Source organism: Salvelinus sp. IW2-2015, linkage group LG9 (assembly GCF_002910315.2).
Source record: "Salvelinus sp. IW2-2015 linkage group LG9, ASM291031v2, whole genome shotgun sequence".
Classification (NCBI taxonomy): domain Eukaryota; kingdom Metazoa; phylum Chordata; class Actinopteri; order Salmoniformes; family Salmonidae; genus Salvelinus; species Salvelinus sp. IW2-2015.
Window position 1 is genome coordinate 11,890,034 of NC_036849.1, and position 17,042 is coordinate 11,907,075.

Consider the following 17,042-nt stretch of genomic DNA (forward strand, 5'->3'; position numbering starts at 1 on the left):
TTCCTGAAGGAAGTAAAATCACACTTATGTTACGTTGGACTACTGTTTTGTTGTCTGCTTGACGGTGGAAGATGAGAATGGTCACTTTTTTTAATGAAGGGCATCTTTGGTGAACTGCACTTGTATCTAAGGAGTGTAGATGTGTTACCATGTTTTCTACTGTGGTGGTTTAGGATTTCTCCTTTGCTCTTATTTGGCTTAGCAATAGGCTGACACTAAGACCATGTATTGATTTATAAGAGGGGTTCATTTTATGGTATCACAAACCTCACTTTGGGGAAAACTGGTATTTGTAACCAAAGAGCTAAAGTCAATAGCTTCACACACACCATGTTGAGTTATTCAGGTGTCTACCAAAGAATCTTTACTGTTAAACACACACAATTGAGGTATTTGGACATACTGGATTGATGGAATTAAATTACCCCCCCCCCCCCCATTCTGTCTCTCCCATATAAGCACTATACCAGACATGGCTCACACATAATGTGCAATCCGCAGTTGAAATAATATCGAAGTGTTTTTCCCGCCACTGTTTTGGTAAAAAGCTGAGGAGCGGGGCTGGAGAAATGTAGCCACTCTCAAATTCATAGACAGAGCTATGTGTGCAAGGACTGACCATCCATGATGTCAAAATTATAGTTTGAACCATGTTTTGAGGCTATACAGTGTTTGTTTACATTGGCTTTTACATTTACTTTGTTTACAAACATTGGAGTAAAACAAGCTTATTTTAAGTTCTGATGGGATATGACAGTTGAACTAAGCTCATGATGCATTTATACGTTTTATATTCTTCAAGAATCAATGGGCACATATTCATTTGTAAGTTAAAAAAAAAAAAAAAATGGATGTAGTAACTGCAGATTAACCCTTATGTACATTCCATTCTAACTGATGTGTGCCTAAATGGTTGGTGGACTCTGGGATAAGACCGTTTCAATTGAAAAAGGACATGCGGTGGAGTCAAAGTATTCAGACCCCTTGACTTTTTCCACATTTTGTTACGTTACAGCCTTATTCAAAAATTGATTAAATAGATTTTTTCCCCTCAATCTATATTTGCAAACATTTCTAAACAATTTTTCACTTTCATTATGGGTTATTGTGTGTAGATTGAGAAAAAAAATTATTTAATAAATTTTACAATAAGGCTGCAACAAATGGGGGTCTGAATACTTTCTGAATGCACTGTAGGTCAGAAAGCGGTTTGTAAGGAGGTAGGTATTGAGACATGGCCATTGATTGATTACTTCAGTCAGATTCATGTGTATGAGATGGAAAAAGGATTGAGAAATTAGGTGGAAAGGTTTGGTTTGTAGTGGATGATTTACATATTTAGCCGTTCAGAGACTGAACGCTGCTGATCCATACTAATTTAAACACACAGAATGTGTTTAAAATGAGTGCCATAACTATTGTTGAGGAAATACCCCTTTACAGCGAGCTTTCTTTATATCTGGGGGAAAAAAGTGCTTACATATATATTTTTTAAGTGTAGAAATCTGCATTGAAAGGGCTTTATGTATTGCATATATGAAGGAAACAACACGGATGGAATTTGTTGTGAATGACCATCTTTAAATTGCCATGTTTTCTTGCATCGTTTGTATCAGTTTCTTTTGACATCATAGTACCATGAAGTAGTCTGTTCTACTCATCTTATGGAGAAACACATGTGACGTGTTCAATGGCCCTCTTCACGAAGGCAACATCCCAATGGTAACAAATAGCTTCCTTTCCTTGTCTTCTTTCCTTTGAGTGCTAAAATTGAAAGAACTTGATTGGGTTAGATCTTTTTAATGTCACCTATGTTCACGGCCATGATCAAAAAGAGGCAAGGAAAAGCAAGTATTTCATGAGAATTCAGACCTACACATTCATTGGAAAGCACTAATCATATTTTGTCATCCTGTTCACTAGTGGTGCTTGGTATGTTCAACTAAGTACCATGCTCATTAGTGTGAGGAGGTATGTGTCAGGGCTGTATTACAGATGTGTTTAGTGGATTCTGAATGGTTCAGAGTATCACTGGCAGCAGTTATCCTGGGCACAGTGCTTGTTTTCACCCCAGTGAGACATTTGGCCCACCTCTGCTACAGAGAGAGACACATCCTGTTGTTAACAGGCCTAACCACAGTGACAACCAATACATGCTGGACCAGAGTTAAGATCCTATCCTATATATCAGGTCAAATTGGTTCCCAAATGGCACGCTATTCCCTACTGTTCCCTACACTACTATTGACAGGGGCACATAGAGGCTCTTTTCAAAAGTAGTGCACTAGAGAGTAGGGTGCCATTTTTGGACCGTGATCTTTTTGCTAGCCTATAGACACAGTACCTGTAAAGTAACCGTAAAGGGATCGTTTTTTTTTTATTAATTGCTGTCAGAAAGTATTTTGACTGACATGTATATCCTTATGAGGACCATATGGTCAAAGCAGTCTATCAGGAATGATGATTCCAAAAGCAGGTTCCAACATTGCAACCAGAAGATTTTGACAAGAGTAGTAGTCTCTTCCAGAAAGGTGGGTTTGATAAGGCTTGCTTTAGAATGACAATTTAATTTGTTTAGGTGTGAAACTGTTTAAACTTTTACCATATTTATTAGATTGAACTGGAAAAAACTCATAACCCTGAAACTGAGTGGACATTGGTTGGCTTAGAACAGAACTGGATTTTAAAGGCCCTTGTACATGCTGCTTCAAGTTTTTTTTTTTTTTTTAAAGATCATGCTGATTATTGATTTGAGTCTTATTACGTTGTGGAAGTTGTTACAGAATGTAACACATTTGTGACTGAGGCTACAGTTTTGCCCATATCTGATCTCCTAAGAATGTTATACCGGTTTGCTATGCTGTACACATTGTGAAATCCTCAGCTTTAAAGCACCATGTTTGTAACCAATTTAGACCTATTACCTGTATAAAATGAAGGAGAAAAAATGAATTATTCCATTGTAAAAAAATATATATATATTTAAAGGAGTCATTTCTGCTAAGATTAAGTATTTGAAATAATTATGATATTGAGTCTTGTAAGAAACAGCTGAACTGAATCAGTCATACGTGAAGGCATACGATATTTTGTTTTTGTGTTCTCTGGAACTCAGACCATGTACATCCTGCCAACTGCTGGACATATAGGAAAGTGCATTTTTCATCATCATGGTCACATCAGCACCAGATGGAAGACTACCGTCATTTACACTACACCATATATTTTATGCCATATACAATACATGGAAATATAGCTACTCTTATTCCAAATGATATGAATAGCCAAAGTAAATAATTCACTGTTTTCTTAGATTAAAACAATAGCTATTGATTGAACATTTAGGGAAGAGAGGGGGGGACAGGCCTAGTGAAATGAATTGAGACTGCATTCACTGTCAACGCTGCATATCGGCTCAATCAGAAATGACCGTTATATTTCAATCACAGAATTTGTAACGCTTCAGCTTTATAGATTGAACAGAGTTAGCCGTAGTTCAAATACCGCTCTATCGATGCATCGAACTTAAATAAAAAAATGTTTCTCTTTGAAAGAGCGGGGATAGAGTGCCTTCTGAAACCATTAAGTTCTCATTGTCGGACTTTTGACGGCAGCCACCCTTCGCGCTCAGACGAGTAAGCGGTTAGTACGTTGCAATTAACTTCAGTTAACTATTAACACAATATACTTACACAATAATACATATAGGAGCAGTCATCATAGTACATCAGGACGCATAACTACAACGCGTTTCGACAACTAATCTTTCTCAGGCAGCTTTGTGGACATGTCTCTAGAAATAGAGGTGGGGACAACCCGAAAAGTAAATGTCACATGACAGGTAGGCCTAAATAACTAGGCTATATACAAAATCAATATACATCACGTCAGTGTAGAGGCAACATGAAAAGTACATTTTCATCTTTTAAAAAATAAAATAATTCAACGGCACAAGAATGTTGTCTATACAAAGGACGTGCATAAAGCTACCTATCAGAGCTGCGTGCAGAAAATACAGTATATGCATTGGTGCGTAAAATACGTTGTATAAAAAGAGGCAGGCACACTGGCGATTATCAAAAACTTATAAGAACAATGAAATACACAAAAGGCTATATACTGGTAAATCTAGGAAGGACTATGTATACTAGAGTAAACAGTTTAGCTCTAGTTGTTTGTTTAATCCTTGTGTAGGCACAGTATCTTGAAGGTGGCTCCACCAATTCCAGCACTGAGCTGGCCTGCAACGTCCCCTCCTAGACTACGCTATATAATACAAAAGTATGTAGACTCCCCTTCAAATTAGTGTATTTTTTCCTTTGAATTCCATGCTGTCACAGTTACCAGCCCTTTCAAGCTTAACATCCTTATCATTTATCGCCCTCCAGGTTCCCTTGGAGAGTTCATCAATGAGCTTGACGCCCTGATAAGTTCCTTTCCTGAGGATGGCTCACCTCTCACAGTTCTGGTGACTTTAACCTCCCCACGTCTACCTTTGACTCATTCCTCTTCTGCCTCCCTTCTTTCCACTCCTCTCCTCTTTTGACCTCACCCTCTCACCTTCCCCCCTACTCACAAGGCAGCAATACGCTTGACCTCATCTTTACTAGATGCTGTTCCACTAATCTCATTGCAACTCCCCTCCAAGTCTCCGACCACTACCTTGTATCCTTTTCCCTCTCGCTCTCATCCAACACTTCCCACACTGCCCCTACTCGGATGGTATCGCGCCGTCCCAACCTTCGCTCTCTCTCCCCCGCTACTCTCTCCTCTTCCATCCTATCATCTCTCCCTCTGCTCAAACCTTCTCCAACCTATCTCCTGATTCTGCCTCTCAACCCTCCTCTCCTCCCTTTCTGCATCCTTTGACTCTCTATGTCCCCTATCCTCCAGGCCGGCTCGGTCCTCCCTCCTGCTCCGTGGCTCGACGACTCATTGCGACTCACAGAACAGGGCTCCGGGCAGCCGAGCGGAAATGGAGGAAAACTCGCCTCCCTGCGGACCTGGCACCTTTCACTCCCTCCTCTCTACATTCTCCTCTTCTGTCTCTGCTGCTAAAGCCAATTTCTACCACTCTAAATTCCAAGCATCTGCCTCTAACCCTAGGAAGCTCTTTGCCACTTCTCCTCCCTCCTGAATCCTCCCCCCCCTCCTCCCTCTCTGCTGATGACTTCGTCAACCATTTTGAAAAGAAGGTCGACGACATCCCGATCCTCGTTTGCTAAGTCAAACGACACCGCTGTCTGCTCACACTGCCCTACCCTGTGCTTTGACCTCTTTCTCCCCTCTCTCTCCAGATGAAATCTCGCGTCTTGTGATGGCCGGCCGCCAACAACCTGCCGCTTGACCCTATCCCCTCCTCTCTTCTCCAGACCATTTCCGGAGACCTTCTCCCTTACCCACCTCGCTCATCAACTCATCCTTGACCGCTGGCTACGTCCCTTCCCGTCTTCAAGAGAGCGAGAGTTGCACCCTTCTGAAAAAACTACACTCGATCCCTCCGATGTCAACAACTACAGACCAGTATCCCTTCTTTCTTTTCTCCCAAAACTCTTGAATGTGCCTCTCTTGGCCAGCTCTCCTGCTATCTTCTCTAGAATACCTTCTTGATCCAAATCAGTCAGGTTTCAAGACTAGTCATTCAACTGAGACTGCTCTTCTCTGTGTCACGGAGGCGCTCCGCACTGCTAAAGCTAACCTCTCTCCTCTGCTCTCATCCTTCTAGACCTATCGGCTGCCTTTGATACTGTGAACCATCAGATCCTCCTCTCCACCCCTCCGAGCTGGGCATCTCCGGCAGCCCCACGCTTGGATTGCGTCCTACTTGACAGGTCGCTCCTACCAGGTGGCGTGGCGAGAATCTGTCTCCGCACCACGTGCTCTCACCACTGGTGTCCCCCAGGGCTCTGTTCTACGCCTCTCCTATTCCCTATACACCAAGTCACGTGGCTCTGTCATATCCTCACATGGTCTCTCCTATCATTGCTATGCAGACGACACAATTAATCTTCTCCTTTCCCCCTCTGATAACCAGGTGGTGAATCGCATCTGCATGTCTGCAGACATATTCGTGGATGACGGATCACCACCTCAAGCTGAACCTCGGCAAGACGGAGCTGCTCTTCCTCCCGGGGAAGGACTGCCCGTTCCATGATCTCGCCATCACGGTTGACAACTCCATGTGTCCCTCCAGAGTGCTAAGAACCTTGGCGTGATCCTGGACAACACCCTGTCGTTCTCAACTAACATCAAGGCGGTGACCCGTTCCTGTAGGTTCATGCTCTACAACATTCGCAGAGTACGACCCTGCCTCACGCAGGAAGCGGCGCAGGTCCTAATCCAGCACTTGTCATCTCCCGTCTGGATTACTGCAACTCGCTGTTGGCTGGGCTCCCTGCCTGTGCCATTAAACCCTACAACTCATCCAGAACGCCGCAGCCCGTCTGGTGTTCAACTTTCCCAAGTTCTTCACGTCACCCCGCTCCTCCGCTCTCTCCACTGGCTTCCAGTTGAAGCTCGCATCCGCTACAAGACCATGGTGCTTGCCTACGGAGCTGTGAGGGGAACGGCACCTCCGTACCTTCAGGCTCTGATCAGGCCCTACACCAAACAAGGGCACTGCGTTCATCCACCTCTGGCCTGCTCGCCCCTACCTCTGAGGAAGTACAGTTCCCGCTCAGCCCAGTCAAAACTGTTCGCTGCTCTGGCACCCTAATGGTGGAACAAACTCCCTCACGACGCCAGGTCAGCGGAGTCAATCACCACCTTCCGGAGACACCTGAAACCCCACCTCTTTAAGGAATACCTAGGATAGGATAAAGTAATCCTTCTAACCCCCCCTTAAAAGAGTTAGATGCACTATTGTAAGTGTTGCTTCCACTGGATATCATAAGGTGAATGCACCAATTTGTAAGTCGCTCTGGATAAGAGCGTCTGCTAAATGACTTAAATGTAAATGTAATGTAAATATTTTGCTATTTCAGCCACACCCGTTGCGGACAGGTGTATAAAATCGAGCACACAGCCATGCAATATTCATAGACAAACATTGGTAGTAGAACGGCCTTACTGAAGAGCTCAGTGACTCTGAACATGGCACCCTTCCAACAAGTAAATTCGTCAAATTTCTGCCCTGCTAGAGCTGCCCCGGTCAACTGTAAGTGCTGCTATTGTGAAGTGGAAACATCTAGGAGCAACAACTCCGTGGTAGGCCGCACAAGCTCACAGAACAGAACCGCGGAGTGCTGAAGTACATAGGGCGTAAAAATCCTCTGTCCTCTGTTGCAACACTTACTCAGTTCCAAACTGCCTCTGGAAGCAACGTCAGCACAAGAACTGTTCGTCTGGAGCTTCATGAAATGGGTTTTCATGGCCGAGCAGCCGCACACAAGCCTCAGATCACCATGCGCAATGCCAAGCGTCAGCTCGAGTGGTGTAAAGCTCGCCGCCATTGGACTCTGGAGTAATGAATCACGCTTCACCATCTAGCAGTCCGACGGACAAATCTGGGTTTGGCGGATGCCAGGAGAATGATATCTGCCTCAATGCAAAGTGCCAAATGTCACGTTTGGTGGAGAAGGAATAATGGTCTGGGGATGTTTCTCATTGTCAGGGAATGGGAAACTAATCAGGATAGAAGAGAAAATGAAAAAAGCAATGTACATGAAAGTCCTTGAGGAAAACCTGCTGCCCTCTGCAAGAAAGCTGAAACTGGAACGGAAGTTCACCTTTCAGCATGACAATGAAGCACACAGCCCGAAGCACACAGCCAAAGCTACAGTGGAATGGCTAAGGAATAAAAAGATAAATGTCCAATTAACAAGGTGTGACATTTCTTGAAGGTTGCTGTCCATCCACTCCCCAAGGAACTTGACCTAACTTGAACAGTTTTGTAAAGAAGAATGTTCATATATTGCCAAATCTGCAGTGCATTTGGAAAATTTTCAGACCTCTTGACTTTTTCCACATTGTTACGTTACAGCCTAATTCTAAAATGGTTTCAATTGTTTTTCCTCATCAATCTACACACACTACCACATAATGACAAACCAAAAACAGGTTTTTAGAAATGTTTGTAAATGTGAAGAAAGAAAATACTGAAATATCAGAAAAATATATATCATAAGTATTCAGACCCTTTACTCAGTACTTTGCTGAAGCAGCGTTGGCAGCGATTACCACCTCGAGTCTTCTTGGGTATGATGCTACAAGCTTGGCACACCTGTATTTGGGGAATTTCTCCCATTCTTCTCTGCAGATCCTCTCAAGCTCTGTCAGGTTGAATGGGGAGCGACGCTCCACAGCTATTTTCAGGTCTCTCCAGAGATGTTCAAACGGGTTCAAGTCCGGACTCTGGCTGGGCCACTCAAGCACATTCGGAGACTTGTGCCAAAGCCACTCCTGCGTTGTCTTGGCTGTGTGCTTAGGGTCGTTGTCCTGTTGGAAGATGAATCATCGCCCCCCAGTCTGAGGTCCTGAGCGCTCTGGAGCAGGTTTTCATCAAGGATCTCTCTCTACTTTGCTCCGTTCATCTTTCCCTCGATTCTGACTAGTCTCTGAGTTCCTGTTGCTGAAAAAGATCCCCACAGCATGATGCTGCCGCCACCATGCTTCACCGTAGAGATGGTGCCTGGTTTCCTCCAGACGTGATGCTTGGCATTCAGGCCAAAGTGTTCAATCTTGGTTTCATCAGACCAGAGAATCTTGTTTCTCACGGTCCGAGTCCTTTAGGTGCCTTTTGGCAAACTCCAAGCGGGCTGTCGTGCCCTTTACTGAGGAGTGGCTTCCGTCTGGCCACTCTACCATAAAGGCCTGATTGGTGGAGTGCAGCAGAGATGGGAGAACCTTTCAGAAGGACAACCATCTCCACAGAGGAACTCTGGAGCTCTGTCAGAGTGACCATTGGGTTCTTGGTCACCTCCCTGACCACGGCCCTACTCCCCCGATTGCTCAGTTTGGCCGGGCGGCCAGCTCTAGGAAGAGTCTTGGTGGTTCCAAACTTCTTCCATTTTAAAAATGAGACCACTGTGTTCTTGGACCTTCAATGCTGCAGAAATGTTTTGGTACCCTTCCACAGACCTGTGCCTCCACACAATCCTGTCTCTGAGCTCTACTGACAATTCCTTGGACCTCATGGCTTCGTTTCTGCTCTGACATGCACTGTCAACTGTGGGACCTTATATAGACAGATGTGTGGCTTTCTAAATCATGTCCAATCCATTGAATTTATCACAGGTGGACTCCAATCCAGTTGTAGGAACATCAAAAGGATGATCAATGGGATCAATGTCATTATGGGTTATTGTGTATAGATTGAGGAATTTAATGAATTTTACAATAAGGCTGTAATGTAACACAATGTGGAAAAAGTCAAGAGTTCTAAATTCGAAGTTGGTAGAAACTTATTTCAGCACTCACAGCTGAAATTGCTTCCAAAGGTGCTTCCACCAAGTATTAAATCAGGGGGATGGAGACTTATCCAGTTTTGTATTTTTAATATATACTTATTTTCTCACAACAAAATGTTGAAAAAGTTCAAGGGAGTGTAGACTTTCTATAGGCACTGTAATTCCAGATAAATCTTTATAGTAAAATCACTGAGGTGAATGTTATGGCTACGACAGACAATGTATTCCCCATAACATTGAAAGAATAAGGTTGTTTTATTAATATTATATTACTTGTTTATTTATTTCCTTATCATGTAAGACTAAATGCTATTTGTAATTTGATGCAGAATTTTTTTATTTATTTACTATCCAGATAAGAAAGTGTCTGATCAAGGAATATTCCATAGAAGTTTTTCAAAATAACAGTCACAGTAAAAGGTATTTCTATTCTGATTTCAAATGTTCAACACTTAACAAAGACAATATGCTCTCTTTCTTCATTAAAAAGTTGTGGTAATGGCAGTTGTTTGGGGAAAAGCATATTTTCATAGGTTATTTCTTGACTGATTAAAATTGATGGGATGCTATTGTATGTCATATCATTTCAAGGGGCTGTTTCTCAGCTTTCAAAATGCCTATCATGTTTTCATATATGGTTTTACACCAGCAAAGTATACCCATTAATATACGCAGAAGTCTTGATCCTGCAAGAAATGGAACATTCCGCTCAGGCTAGAAAGGGTCAACTCTGAAAACATTATTTGCAGCAACATTATTATGTTACATGGTATCTGGATATTTTCATGTAACAATGTTACACATACCCAGGCAGTTAACAGAAAAGCTTGCATATTGCGTCTCAAACAGCAATGTTGTAAGTGTCATAACAAAATAGTATCCAGAAAATGCTACTGATACAAACATTGACGGCAAAAATAGTAAAGAAAGACGAAGTTGGAAATTAAGGCTCCCTGAGTTCAAAACTAGAATCCTGGCTTTGACACACTGCCAGTCACTGACAAATTGATTAATGGCTTGAAAAATATACTTTTAATTGGTTGGAGGTTAGAGAGGGCTTGTCAATGGTAGCCGTGGAATTTCTTAGTACCAACCCAACAGTAGGACAGAGGAGAGGAGGAGAGAGGAGTGGGCCAGGGAAGCTCCACTGCTGCCACCAGCTGAGGTGGCAGGGGATAGGAATGTTCCCAAATTGGCAGCCAGGAAGTTTTGGAAGTGGGAGGTTTTGGTGAAGACTTGGATAGGGGAGCTGTGGGGACCCCTGCTCCAACGTGCTTTGTTGGTGCTGTTATTGCTAGTGGTGTTGCTGCTGCTGTCGACAGTCAACACAGCAGTCTGGAACCATGAGTTGCCATGCTTACACATCAAAGGAACACCGGCATTACCCTGTGGGGAGAAGTACACTAGGGTTAATATGGATATAATGGTATGTGCTTATAACAACATGTTGCAAGCTAAATAGTAAGACAGATCTGTACTAAACCTGCAGTAGTGTCACAGCTCCGGTGCAAATGTTGTCCGTAGATGAAACATTCACACATTCCACCACAGAGGTCTGGAACTCCTGCAGAACTTCCTCAGCTAAGGATAAAGAGATGGGTTTATTACTTATCATACCCCCACGGTCCTGTCCGGAAACAATCCCTACACTAAAACATTTCCTGTAAAATGAACAGAAACTTACTGGCAGCAATTGGCCAGAAAGGTACTATAATTTATTTTACAGTACAGCTACTGTAATCCATTTAACGGTACCAAATTTTTTACTTAAATCTAATTTACAGTACCAATTATAGTTACTGCATATTACCCAGTGTTATTTGCAGGTTTTCATTTTAGTCACTTAGTGGCGCTCTTGCCCTTATCAACTTAGTCGGTGCAGTCAACCAAGGTTGACTAAAAAAAAACATCAGTCATAGCATGTAAACATTTCTCTAACCATTACTGAAAATGTTGTTGTAGTTAAGGATATACTGGTCTTTAAAATAATTCTAATTACAACAAGATATCTTATAATGATACATTACTGAGATATTCACGGTAACTTGATGCCAGCTTCCTGTAAATTACTAAAACGTCAAAGCAATAAAACACAGTACAATACTGTAAGGAACTGTAAATAAACTGTAGGAAAGTCATTTTTACAGTATTTTACTGTAATTACAATGGATTAGAGTAAGCAGATTGGCTGCTAGGCATTTGTATATTACAGCATATTAAATAAGACCCAGAGGCCTAAACAAAGGCTTCCAAATTGACTGATTACAGGGCAAAACAGATCAAATGGATGTGGTTAAATATTCAGCCATTAAAGGTTTAAGACCTGCTGTCACTCTGATCTGTCCTCTATATACATTTAAATTGTTAGGGAACTACTACCACATCACTTAAATTAGTACAGGACTCTCACTAATGGGTGAAACAATTATAGCCACTTACAAGGCACGCCTTAAAATATGTTCATGAGACAGTGATTCATTCCCCTCCAGCAATGAATAATATTTATTACCTTTGTAAAGTGCTTTTCATTATACAGAATAATCTCAAATTGCCTTAAAATAAAGAACTAAATGACAGGGCAACTGGTACAAAGAACCCAGCTGACGCTACAAGGGACAAGGACACCAAGGAGCACAGCTATCAACAGAATGACCTTCCTAAACAAAGGAGCTCAGTCAGTGGTGCCTTCAGGTGGTCCAGGAGGGTATTCTAGACGCTCGGGATGGTCGAGCTGAAAGCCCGATTCCCCCAAGGAGCAGAGCTTGGTCCTGGGGGCGTGGAGGAGCAGGCCATCGCTTGACCTGAGGGTGCGGGTGGGGTTATGGTATTTGAGATAAGGAGTGGGATATCCATGACTACGCTGGAAAGTCAGCAAGAGGGTTTTTAATTAAATCCGTAATGAGACGGGGAGCCAGTGCAGAGATGCCAGGATGGGGGTAATGTTACCGCACTCTCACCAGGATCCTGACAGTGCTGTTCTGGATGTATTGGAGCTTCTGGAGACTCCTGCCAGGGATCACAATGAAGAGTGTGTTGCAGTAGTCCAGGCTTGAGGAGATAAAGGCATGGATGTGCTTTTCTGCATCAGACTGAGTCAGGATGGGACGGAGTTTGGCAATGTTCTTGAAGTGATAGAATGGCACTTTACACAGTTCTTTGACGTAGCTGCCAAAGGTCAGGGAGGAATCAAGTTTTGCACCCAGATTGGAAACTGAGGGGCAGAGAGGGAGGTTCTGTCCTGCTATTGATGAATCGTGGACCTGGTGGGGGGTACCAACAAGCAGGGCCTCGGTTTTTCTGCTGTTCAGTTGAAGGACGTTTTGCTTCATCCATGCACTTATCTCTTCATGGCAGGTGTTCTGACAGGCATATGCATCAGACGGACTTGGGGTAGTTTTTACATACAGCTGGGTGTCATCAGCATAGCAGTGGAATGAGATTCCATTCCGGCTAATGAAACGACCATGTACAGGATGAGCAGCATGGGTCCAAGAATAGATCTTTGTGGGACACCGCAAGTGACGTGGAGGGTCCAAGACCTGGATGCAACGCACCATCATTTACAGTATGCTGCATTAAATATACAGCAATTTATTGTTGAATTGTATTGAAAAACTACAATTGCTAATAGTGAATCCAGTGATATATTACAGCATATGAATTTACTGTACACTCAGTGGCCAGTTTATTAGGTACACCACCCCATTCACGAAAATGTTTTGCTCCTTCAGACAGTGAGTCACATGACCGTGGCTTGCTATTTAAAGAAGGCAGACAGGCAGAGGCAGTGCTACTGTTCAATTCAACATTAGAATGGACAAATCGAATGACCTAAGGGACTGAGCGTGGAATGATCGTCGGTGCGCCGGTTCCAATATATCAGAAATGGCCGGCCTCCTTGGCTTTTCACACACGACAGTGTCTAGGGTTTATCAAGAATGGTGCGACAAACAAAAAACATCCAGTCAGTGGCAGTCCTGTGGGTGAAAACAGCTTGTGGATAAGAGAGGTCGAAGGAGAATGGCAAGAATCGTGTAAGCTAACAGGCAGGCCACAAACAGGCATATAACGGCGCAGTACAACAGTAATGTGCAGAACGGCATCTCGGAACGCACAACGCGTCTGTCCTTGTCACGGATGGGCGATTGCAGCAAACGACCATACCAGGTTTCACTCCTATCAGCTAAAAACAAGAAGAAGTGGCTCCAGTAAGCACATGATCAAATCAAGTTTATTTTATATAGCCCTTCGTACATCAGCTAATATCTCGAAGTGCTGTACAGAAACCCAGCCTAAAACACCAAACAGCAAGCAATGCAGGTGTAGAAGCACCTTTGAAAGGGCTACACGGACTAATCAATCGGGGTCAGGAGACCACTAGGTGGCCCCATCGATGTTATCAATACGCAGAATATTGGTTATAGTAATCATTCCTAATAATTTCTAGATCATGTGAGATAATATCATCCTGTGTCTCCATTGATGTCTGTTTGTGCAGAGATTTTTAGTAATGCTAGGATACAAAAATGTGAACACTATTTAATTTGAAAAAAAATATACTGTGTCTATGTAAACGAGTCGATATTTTATGCAAATCATCATTACCGTTCCGCTGATGCTACATGTCAGTGGTGAATCATTGTCTTCATCATCAGGGGTATAACGTTAATGTATCAGCTTATAGGCTATGTGGTTTTGTACAATGCATTCGGGAAAGTATCAGCCGACCCCTTACTTTCTCCATATTTTGGTATGTTACAGCCTTATTTTTTCTTTAGAGGCGGAGCAACGCACACCGTTTAGGAGGAGGTGCTGGCTAGGGATGGAACAATTAAAAAAATAAAGGAGAGTCGCACACTCAGGAGCTCAGATGCAAAAATTTTTAATGTGCAACGTGTGACAGACAAGCTGTCTTCATAGGGTACAACGACAAAACACTGCGGGTGACTCATTTATATACGTGTCAAAAGACACAGCCTTATTTTTTTTTATAATAGATTAAATTAAACATTTTTTTTGAAACTGTTGAATATGTATAAATAAACTAAAAAACAGAAATACTTTATTTACATAAGTTTCAACCTTTTGCCTATAATTCGAATTGAACTCAGGTGCATCTGTTTCCATTGATCATCCTTGAGATGTTTTACAACTGAATTGGAGTCCACTGTGTAAATTCAATGTTGGACATGATTTGGAAAGCCAACACACTGTCTATATAAGGTCCCACAGTTGAACGTGCATGTCAGAGCAGAAACGAAGACATGGAGGTAAGGATTGTCATAGTAGAGCTCGAGACAGATTGGGAGGCACATCTGTGAAGGGTAAAAAACATTTCTGCAGCTTGAAGGTCCAAGAACACAGTGGTCTCATATTTTTAATGAAGAAGTTTGGAACACCAAGACTCTTCCTAGAGTGCTTTCCTAGTCTGCTGCTGAACATCCTCCAGCATGACCGGTTTGGCGGTGGGTCAGTACATGGTGTGGGGTGGCAATTTCTTTGGGGCCGCCAGCCCATGTGCTCGCCAGAGGTAGCCCTGACTTACCATTAGGTACCGAGATGAGATCTCAACCTTGTGAAGACCATATGCTGACAACATGCACATTTGTGGCTGCTGGAGGTTCATTTTTGCAGAAATAGTTAGTAAATGTGATATTTCATTTTAATTTTGTTTTGAAATTTGCTAAATTTCTAAAACTGTTTTTGCTTTGTCGTTATTAGGTATTGTGTTTAGAATGATGAGGGAGAACAACCCATATCATCCATTTTTAGAATCGGCTGTAACGAAATGTGGAAGAAGTCAAGGGGATCGATGAATCCATGCACTGTAGTCAGGGATGAATACTTCCAAGCCTGTAGATAACTGGTGAATGACTACTCATCAAAAAATGTTAATGGCTGGGGTCATTTTTTATTTCATATGCTGTTCTCTTAGCTAATGTATGTGTTGTTTTTTATGGGGTGTGAAAGAAATCACGTAAATGAAGTTTCAACTATTCAAAAAATTCTGGTTATAAAAAGAATGATCTTCTGTTTAACCTACATGCACAATTCCTCGACAACCTGTACCTCACACATCTGACTTGGTACTGGTACCCCCTGTATATGCCCCAATTGGACTCGTACGCGTACCCTGTATATACGCCTCCACATTGATCTGTACCTGTACGCTACCTGTATTGCCTCGACGATTGACTCTGTACTGGCTCGCCCTGTAGTATACCTCCACATTGACTCTGTACCGGTACCGTACTTGTCTATAGCTCCAATTGACTCTGTACCGGTACTTATGCTTACCTGTATATAGCCTCACACTTGACTCGGTTACCCTAGTAGCCCCTGTTATAGCCTCCACATATGACTCTGTACCGTAATACCCTGTATAGCCTCTTTATTGTTATGTATTTTCCTTGTGTTTACTTTTAGAATTATTTTTTACTTTAAGTTTATTTAGTTAATATTTTTCTTAACGTCTGTGTCTTGGAGATTGCTTGTGGGCGTATAGAGAGCTTGTCAGTAAGCTTTTCAACGTAAGTCTCCTTGTTTTATTTGGACAGTGACAATCTAATTGATATGATTAAATATCTTGTGATTTTTATAGACTCGTCACCTTGTGATTTGTGTTAGGGTGCGCTACTGAATGTATTCTCTTCTGCACATTTAAAATATGCATCGGACTCGTTGCGTGATCCGATTCATGATCGTGGCTTCTTTGTAATTTGTCTTCTCATACCCGACCGGACAGGCAGAATACAGGAAGGAGGTATAACCACCGCACTTTGCCCAAAGCACAGCCCCCGCACCACTAGAGGGATATCTTAAGCCACTCACTCTTACAAATCCCTGAACAAAAGGCCAAGTATATATAGCCAGCAAGATTCTCCACCACAGCACAGACCAGGGGGAGAGTAGTCCCAACCCAGACAGGAAAGAATGGCACGTCAGTAACTACACCCACTGCAAGTCGACGCACCGCCTCCTAGCGGAGCAGGAGAGAGCAACCAGTAAGCCAGTGACTCCAGCCCCTGTATGGGTGTAGAGGCTAGAGAATTTCCAGTGGAGCGAGGGAAGACGGCCAGGCAGAGACAGCAAGGCGGTTCGTTGGCTCCACGAGCGCCTTCATCGTTCAGCCTTCAACACTCTGGGCCAGACTAACCCTCAACATAATGACCTATCTGAAGAGAATAAGTCGTTCAGTAAAAGACCTAAACGGTTGAGACCGAGTTCTCTGGCGTCTCTCACATGGCGGTAGGCAGACCATTCCATAAAAATGGAAGGATCTATAGGAGTAAAGCCCTGTCCTCCATTACTGTTTGCTTAGAAATTCTAGGGACATTGGTGAGTGCCTGCCCGTCCTTTTGGTTGGCCTGAGTCTGTACAGCTGTGTAGGTATGTAACGGGCAGGAACAACTCGGAAAGATAGGTAGGAGCAAGCCCATGTAACGGCTTTATAGGTTAACAGTAAAACCTTGAAATCAGCCCTTGGCGCTTAACAGCGAACGCCAGCGTAGGGCAAAGCTAGCACTGAAAGTAATATGAATCAAATTTCTTGCGTTCTAGTCAGTGAAATTCTAGCAGCCGTATTTAGCACCATAACTGAACGTTAGTGCTTTATTCCGGGTAGGCCGAAAGTAA

The 17,042-nt window shown here is 42.9% G+C and overlaps 1 protein-coding gene across 2 annotated transcripts in view; it reads right to left on the bottom strand.

Moving 5' to 3' along the window:
- Window positions 1-9,350: 9,350 nt before the first annotated feature.
- The window catches only part of LOC111968575 (serine protease 27-like), a 25,547-nt gene continuing 17,855 nt past the window's right edge, over window positions 9,351-17,042 (bottom strand). The window contains exons 9-10 of one of the 2 annotated variants that reach the window (XM_023994243.2): window positions 10,891-10,988; window positions 9,351-10,793 (exon numbers count right to left, since the gene is read on the bottom strand). In XM_023994243.2, the coding sequence (XP_023850011.1) occupies window positions 10,491-10,793; window positions 10,891-10,988 (401 nt within the window). In that variant the 3' untranslated portion in view covers window positions 9,351-10,490. Of the gene's footprint in view, window positions 10,794-10,890; window positions 10,989-17,042 lie in introns of those variants that run through there. The other variant, XM_070445136.1, reaches the window with a different exon arrangement.